This window comes from Cyprinodon variegatus, unplaced genomic scaffold, assembly GCF_000732505.1.
Source record: "Cyprinodon variegatus isolate N-32 unplaced genomic scaffold, C_variegatus-1.0 Scaffold1076, whole genome shotgun sequence".
Lineage (NCBI taxonomy): Eukaryota > Metazoa > Chordata > Actinopteri > Cyprinodontiformes > Cyprinodontidae > Cyprinodon > Cyprinodon variegatus.
In genome coordinates, this window is record NW_015151529.1 from 116,024 (window position 1) to 124,717 (window position 8,694).

An 8,694-nucleotide genomic window follows, 5' to 3' on the forward strand; every position below is an offset into this window, starting at 1 on the left:
ATAACTTTTTTTTTTTCTTGTGGTCGATTAGCAATGTGTAACCGATTGTACTGGTGGCTTCAACCGGAGGTTTGGATCCACTTTTCCCCGAGGAAACGTTTGAGCTTCACACTGAGCAAGGGATTCATCTACACAACAGTCCGTTCAAGTACCGCAGGAAATCTGAGTGGCAGTCAGTCTTTCTCCATTCATCTACAAGCAATCGCATTCTGGGTAACCCAGTCCGCCCTCCACCGTATGAGACAAACACCCGAACACCTTCCTCACCTACTGGAGTCTAAGAGTCAACCTAATCTCTGGAAACGTTAATCTGCCAACCTTTTCTCCTCTTCAAGTTCGAGAATCAATTCTCCCACTGAACCTGAACTAACCGCAGTGTCTTCCCCTCACCTTTCAGTTCTGGTTGAGCAGTGTTCAGAGCAACACTGGAACCTCCACAAAACTTCTCAATAAACCTGTTAAACTTTTTCCCTGGTCTCTCTTGACTGGTTTATCTGCATGTGGGTCCAAGCTCTTAATAAAATCATGACAGATTAAAGCTTCTTTTAAATGAAAGCCCAGAGTTTTTAAGGGTAACTAGTATTTCGTCAAGGTGAAAAGATAAATATGATAATTTGGAAACATTGTGGTGCAAAACGTGGACATTTATGATGTCGTGGAAACAAAAGCAGCACCAGCATTTACACCAGCACTCACAGGGTAACATTGTTTAAAAAAAAAAAAACTTAGCACGTAATGAGCCGCTTGTTTGTAAAGCAGTTGGGTGCAGGCTAGCTACATTAGCAGATAGCCTACTAAACTATCCAAATAAAACTAACTTGGTTACCTTATAGGCATAAAGAAAAGAATGACGAAAAACTAGTTTGTCAGCTAACTAGCTACTATATAAATCTTAGTTAGCCAGCTAGCAGGTAGCAAGCAGTAGCTCAGTTGCTACGTGCTAGCAACTGGTTTTTTGCAGGAACTTCATTATTTAAATCAATATTTATTGTTTTTAATAGTGTTTTTTTTCTGTTAGGGAACCTAAGATACTGTAATCTTCCACCTCTTTCCAAAACTTCAAGTGTTGCAGTTGAAAAAAAACATAGACGACGATATGCTGTAATAATCTGCGCAACCTTTAAGTACATGCGACTTTTACACTTCAGTTAAGTGACTTGATGGGCATAAATACAGGATTAAGTTAGGATGAGACACTAAAACAGAAAATGTCATTAACCCTATTTTGATTTCCTGGGAAATTAAAATATACCTGGGTAATTCTAACAGAGCTTTTATGGTTGCCATAACAACCAAACCGGCTGTTTTAAGAAACTCCAGACCTTTTCTCTTTTTGATAATTGAGTGACTCTGTAAATGAAATGACACTGTTACGAGATACTGAATAGACACCATTTGAGATTTGATGCTAACTGTAAACAACATTTAATATTAATCATTGCAAACGCCAAGAAGGGGGATAAAGTGAGATTAAATGAAGGGTGGAGCGTTAGGGAGAGTAGCCAGAGATAGCAGGTAATCAACAATCAGCCATCAGCAGAATGTGCATATGAGAAGCACGGTTACAGTGTAAACACAGACCTGCAGAATCGCTCATGAGCTTTCTTATAACAGCAAAGTTGGTGTTTACATTTCCATAGAGAAGGAGCAGTAGTTTATGTGCTGTTTGCCCACCTCTCATTTGGACAAGTTGAAAGTGAATCTTCCTTTGCAACTGTGCCATACAGACAGTGGGAGGTTATAATACAGTACCAGATATAAGACACGACTGTTAAATGGTGATAAATCATGCTTCAGTATAATGCAGGCAGCCTTTAACCCTCCTGGGTCCCTTGGATTTTTTGCACTTGTTGGATTTTATTTTGCAATATCTGTGGTTGTTTTGATGCAGATTGTATGAAGCCAGACTTGTGCAAAGTGTGCACACATGTGATAAATGCTGAGACAAGCAGTTTTATTTAAAAGCCACATACATAAACTACTCTGCCTGCACTTATTGAGTGCGTGTGTGTATTAGATAAAACTCCTCATAAAAGTATTTTTATACCAGGCTTATTTTGGCGTATATCTGACTCCATATTTAATTTAATTAATTCCTTATTTTCTAAAATTCTTTTAAAATGTTTTTGACTCTTAATCCAAGATTTTGCATGACTGGAATGTGGAAAACGATGACGGTGAGGGGACCCCAGAGGGTTAAACATAAAGGCAGTATAAGAAAAGTGGATGGAACTGATGGTTGATGCTATGTGTCCCTGATGTTGCTTTGGAAATCCTAGTGTGCACATTTTTGTCCTCTCTTCATCTTCTGTCTGTAAACATCCAGTTCTTCCTTCAGCCCCTTCAGGAGTCCGTTTGACACCGAAAAGTTCCTCATTTCTCCGACTGAAAGCAGAAATGTAACAGGAAGCAACTTTCTGCTCCGGATGTGTCCTTTTGATCCCAAACAGGCTCCATGTTTGTGCGTTAGATTAACTCCTAGAATACAATTCATTTCCTTTTGCTTTTTTTTTTCATTAGTCCGTTTCCCATCCAGATAGTACGTACGTGGTTCCTCCCTGGCGAGGAACCAGGAGCAGAGAGGAGCAGGGAGGAGCCTACTGCTCCACCTGAAGGCTCTCCGTCTTGCTGCCAGATGCTTTAAAGCTGTTCACCTCTTCGAACACCAATTCTACAGAAAAACACGGACAGAAAGTGAAAAGAGACCATGTTAGCTGCAGCACTTTACGCCATTTTAATTTGTTATATTTTATTACACTATTAAAATAACCTTCTCTGTATTTTAGGGGTTTTTAATGTGAAAAAAAGCCATTATTCTTGGGGTTCACCTTTCCACTCCTCTAGAGTTCGGTCCTTGCTCTCCAGCGTTTGGTCGTAAGGCGGGGCCTCTGGCTCGTCGTCTGGATCGTGGTACTGGGAGAAGTAAGGGTGGGACAGAGCCTCGCTGGCCGAGATCCTCTCATCACAGTCTAGAACCAGCATGCGCTTCAGCAGATCGATGGCTAACAGAGCAACAGAGACACAGAAATGAGAGGAGGAGGGTTTAGACACGGCGCTCTAACCCTCCAGGAGGGACAGAGCAGCTGGTGTCAGAGAAATCAGACACTCATCCTTTTTCACATTTCTGAAAATGGTGCGTAATTAAATTTGCGGTGCATCACCAAGCGGGTTAGCTCCTCTGAAGATCTTTTCCATATCTTGTTGAGGCATGAAGGGAAGAGACTGGATGTACTTCTGGGCCTGCAAATAGAGACAGCCAGTGATGCATGGACTCCCCCCACTCCCACAAACCCACAACTCAATCAACTACGCTGTGAACGCAACGACCGATCGATCAGATCAATGGAAATAACACCAGAGGTTGTGTTTTCCCTTCTTACTCACATGCTCAGAGCAGATCTTTTTCAGCAGGTCTGGAGTCGGGGTGCCGACCACCTCCATGATTCTCTTCAGCTGGTCGATATCTGACAGAAAAGAGGAGTTAAAGACAATCCAGCTGATCTGCAGAGATACGGATTTCCTCTGCTTCTGGTCTCAGAACCATCAAGCATATTTTACACTGCAAAAATAATCCAGAAATACGTAAAAAATTCTTAAATTAAGTATATTTACCCTTAATTTGAGCAAGTAAATAAGATGATCTGCCAATGGAGCGAGTATTTTTACTCTTAAAATAAGATAGTTAGATAATATGCACTTGAAATAAGACAATAACATTGTTTTTTCTTATTTTAAAAGGAAATTGTCTTGTTCCATTGGCAAAGTGTCTCACTTATCGCCTCAATTCAAGGAAAAATGCACTTATTTTAAGAAAAAAATAACTTATTGAGATTTCTATTTTTTGCAGTGTATCAACAAATATTAACCTCAATAAATAAAAATAAATATTCCGTTTTAAGCTGTCAGGTTTATATATTAATCAGAGTTGATTTAACCTCTAGAAACCCACCGTTTTAAAGTGTTTACAACTAATAACTCAGAATGTGTGAAAATTACACTAGTAAAATGTTAACCACTATAGATGTTAGACATCATATGAAAGATTAGATTCTCCACTATTCAACCACCAAGTTTATTTTATTGACATAGCGAGCACCAAAGCACAATTAATACAGATATAGCAGCATGTCAAAATGTAAACATGACAAAGCAAGCATGCCTTTATTACTGTTGTTCAAAAAAGACCGATTATTTTCAAGAATAAAAAAAAGAACTTAGAGTCATGTTTGGACTGATGCAGCTTGGGCTGTGTTTTCATGTATATATTCAGAATCAGGTGTTCCTAGGAGTTTTTGGCGCATAATGCGACGTTTAAGAAGCTAAAACGCCATTTATCCCTGTTGACAGGGCAGCACATAACCGGCCTTATCAGAAATCTCCGCTTTGGCCGCAGGTTTTAAAAGTAATCGCTTTCTGGGATAAAAACAGGGTTTTGGTGTAAACGTTCAGGAATCCACACCTGCAGCTCGTTGCCTCATTACCTTTGGAGCGTTCTTAAGCTGCTGACTGCCACTACCTCGACGCCAGAGTGTTTGCCTGAACAGGGTACTCTTGCCATGTTTAGTTTAGCAGAGTCTAACCTGAGTTTTTGTTTGCCAGTTTTGGGTTCTCTAGCCAAGCTGAGTTTTTCTGAGTCAAACTGAGTTTTTGTCAACCTGAGTCTTAACTTTGTTTTTTGTCTTTGCCTCTCGGCAGGAAGTCATCCTGCAAACTGGATTTGTTTGGACCTTCTCTCCCTGGAAGGATCAACTGAGCTTCTAACTGAGCAGGGGTTCCAAACAGGAAGTTTAGACCCACTTTCCCCAAGAGGTCGTTTGAGCTTCACATCGAGCAAAGGTTTCATCTGCACCACAGCCTGTTTAAGTACCGCAGGAAATCTGAGTGACAGTCAGCTGTTCCGTTCACCTAGGAACAACCGTAGTCTGAGTAATCCCCGTCTGCCCAACACCAAACAAGACAATCACTGGAACATTCCACACAGACTGGATTCCATAAAGGACACCTTTTTCTGGAGAAGTGAGTCTACAAACTATTCCTCCGATTTAAGCCTAAGAATCAAATTTCCCACTGAGCCTGAACTAACCGCAGTGTCTTCCCCTCACCTTCCAGTTCCGGTTTGACAGTGTTCTGAACAGCACTGGATTCATCACCATATTCTTGATAAACCTGTTAAACTTTTCCCGGGTCTCTCTGTTTGGTCTTCTGCGTTTTGGGTCAGACCTTTGAAGGCAGGATGGTAATCTGGATGAACTGACTGCACAGACCACTCAGGAAGAACGGACTTGACAAGAACGCGAGCGCGAGTACATACTCACGTTCTCGTCAAGTCCGATCTTCCTGCGTTCTCGCCAAGAACGGACTTGACGAGAACACGAGTACGTACTCGCGTTCTCGTGAATTGAGAAACGGCCATAATCTTTGAAGGCAGGATGGTAATCTGGATGAACTGACTGCACAGACCATGTTTTCAGGAGGACTTTCTCACTTCAACATAGATTCTAACTACTTTTTACCCGCTGATCACAGCTAATATAGCAAAGCTGCTCTCTGGCATCGAACACAGGAGCAGCAGAAGCATCTGGACAAACTGGATGTTTAAACTTAATGTGGACAAGCATCAAAGAAGCCTTTTCTGATATAAATTTTGTTGGATAATTTAAAAATCTAAAAACAGAAAAATTTGGTCAGGAAGGGAATCATCTCATACAGACCAACATGACTGTACGACATTGGAAGGAGCTCAAATTACAGCAGAAAGCTTTTATAGCAATCAGAAGCTCAAAGATCAGATGATATAATTATATTTAGCCCAGTTCTTCGCCTCTGAATAGTAGAATCCAGATAATTCAGCCTTTTGTCATTGCTCCTATTCACTCTACGTAGCTGCAGAGCTCCATGTCTGACAGATGTGGGATTGTAATGCAAATCTGGGAGAAATCTATGCAGCCCTGAGAGGGGATGAGAAATTCCTGCAAAGCAGAGGAGAACGTTTGCAACCATGATGAAGGATACAGTCGGTCCCAGGAAACAAGACTTTTCCTTTCAGCAGCTCTCCCATAATGCAGCCCACAGACCAAATATCCACTGGAAGAGAAAGAAACGGGTTGGATGATGAAGCCTTTAATGAGTTTAGCTCCTAAACATCCACGGTTTGAGAGCATCTCACCATTCTGGTTGTAATGCATCCAGTTCAGCATGATCTCTGGTGCTCGATACCAGCGAGTCGCCACGTATCCTGTCATTTCATCATCGGTCTGCCTGGCCAACCCAAAGTCAAGGATCTGACGGGATATAAAACCATTATTTAGAGTTAACAGAGGATTGACTAGAGCAGTGGTAACTAATAAAAAACCATTGGGGTCCGAATAAAGAAAATCATCAACCAGTAAAGGTCTGGAGACATTTTTAATTATAATCTGTTACTTTAAACAGAATTTAACACTGAAATAAAATGAGGTGTGTATGCATCCATTTTATACATTTAATTTGTAAATAAACATGATTAAAAAAAAATCTATTTTAAAAACTAAAGTGTTTTTTGAAGTAGAGAACAACAATTCAGGTTGGTATATAGATCATTTCCTGACTCACTTTTTTTTAAGAAACGCCCTGAACTGATCGTTTGTTATTTTCTTTCTATTTTCTGTCTTAATGTTGGCAGTGGGCTTTAGGCTGCCCTGCAAGGCTTTAAACCTGGGTTTAACCAGAGACTAAGCCATTCTCAAGCACATATCAAGGAGCTCATTTTGAGCCTGGATCCAGATTTATTGTTGATTCTGTTCATGGTGGAGAATCCTGCTTCACAGCAGCAGGTTGAGCCAAACATCCTCTAAATGTGCAGGGTCATCTTTGAGCACGCCATTTCACTTTTCTTTCACCAGTTCACCGCAGTTCTTCCAGCAGTCCACACTTTCTCTGCTCTCTTTTTCTCATGGTCTTCTCCTTCTTTCCCATCGCCCGGCTTGCCACAGGTTTGCCTGCTGTGTCTAAAACAGTGTTGCCAACTCCACAGTAAGGAAAGCAGCTATTGGCTGTGCTAGGAGTCGCTGAATGATGTCATTGCCTAATTTGCATAATCTGCCGCATGATGTGATGTGAATGTTATTGACGCGGTGGGAGAAATAACGTTGTTAGAGAGACAATGTGAGTAAAAACACTAATTTTTCTGTCCATTTATGTTTATTTTTTTACAATATGAACCCTCCTCCTTTACCCTGGTTGGGACCGGCAAAATTAACCATAAAGAGGCATTATAGCGAAGTTACAATTTTTATTTTATTTTATTTTTTCAACTTTTTCTTTAACTTTTTCTTGTTTCCCTTGTGGTTCACTAAGGAGCCTACAAATTATTATATTATAGAGGAAAACACAATGGACAAGTTGATTAACTGACTAATCAAATGCCGTTATTTATTAGTTATTTACATTTCAAATTCAGTTATTTATTTTAGACCAAATAACATTTTACATCCTGCTCGCTCCCGCCCTGAATGTAAGCCAGGGCGTGGCGGCACCGCGTGATCAACCCGCGCGCTTCATTTGTAGTCTGGACGCTGTTAAAGTAAACACGCTTTGGCTCTGACTGCAGCGCTGAGAGGGACTCCTGCGGAAGCGGGAGAACGGGGTTGAGACGGGGGAGGCGCCCCACTGTAGCACCTGCCGCTGGAGGACAAGAGTAGGAACGATACGTGCTTTTATGTAAGAGCCTCCAAAAGCCGCTGGTGGCACCAGAAAAGTCGCTAGATTTGTCGCTAGTCGCTTTTTTGAAAAAGAGTCGCTGGAGGGCTCTGAAAAGTTGCTAAATATAGCGACAAAGTCGCTGAGTTGGCAACACTGAGCTAGCAGCAGCAACCCAGACTGACAGCTCATTGGCTCATTTGGGTCACGTGCAGCCTGGAGCCGGACGCTCCCCAGGGCTTTACCGTATTAACAGGAGAAGAGGTGCAAGTGAAGTTAGACACTGTCATCGGACAACATGCAGTAATTTATGAATGTTTTGAATCAGGTTGGGTCCAGATTAGCCAGCAGGTGAATCTGGACCGCAGTGCGCTAATCCTTGACCTCTGGACTAGAAGCTTTAACACAAAAGAAAAAGCTGATCTTACCCTTAGCTCACAGTCTTCATTCACTGCCACATTACTTGGCTTAAGGTCCTAGAAGAGACATAAAAACACAAGAAGTAAGGAAATCTATGAGAGACAGAGAAGCAGTAAATCCTTGTATTCTGTAATAAATACAATAAGGTGCTAATAAGCTAATTTAGATTAGAATAAAACAACAAACTTTATCTTGGGGATAGGGGTATGGGAAAAATTTGATTTGATGAAACATCATAATTTTCGGCTGTCCGATACGATATCGATCTTTCAGTTCCTAGCATCGATTTAAGAAAAAAAAATGTTTTATCTAAAACAATGAGGGGAAATGTGCTACCTCTGGCAGATGGCGCTGTAATTTATTGTAAGATGGAAGGAAAATGCAACATGATTTCTAATTTTTTATGCAAATATGGACCTGAGAAGTGTGAAAAACATTTAATTTAGCACTGGAAAATATCTACGGTATTTTCAGGACTATAGAGACGCCTCACTATAAGCCACGCCGGGCCATAAGCCACGCCGGGCCGTAAGCCACGCCGGGCCGTAAGCCGCGCCGGGCCGTAAGCCGCGCCGGGCCGTAAGCCGCGCCGGGCCG

General features: G+C 41.4%; 1 protein-coding gene across 1 annotated transcript in view; it reads right to left on the bottom strand.

Moving 5' to 3' along the window:
- The window catches only part of LOC107101279 (mitogen-activated protein kinase 11-like), a 21,361-nt gene that overhangs the window by 418 nt on the left and 12,249 nt on the right, over positions 1-8,694 (bottom strand). Inside the window, exons 5-11 of the mRNA XM_015400135.1 lie at positions 8,106-8,153; positions 6,167-6,281; positions 6,013-6,084; positions 3,385-3,464; positions 3,162-3,240; positions 2,829-3,002; positions 433-2,671 (exon numbers count right to left, since the gene is read on the bottom strand). Of these exons, the coding sequence (XP_015255621.1) occupies positions 2,598-2,671; positions 2,829-3,002; positions 3,162-3,240; positions 3,385-3,464; positions 6,013-6,084; positions 6,167-6,281; positions 8,106-8,153 (642 nt within the window). The 3' untranslated portion in view covers positions 433-2,597. The remainder of the gene's footprint in view (positions 1-432; positions 2,672-2,828; positions 3,003-3,161; positions 3,241-3,384; positions 3,465-6,012; positions 6,085-6,166; positions 6,282-8,105; positions 8,154-8,694) is intronic.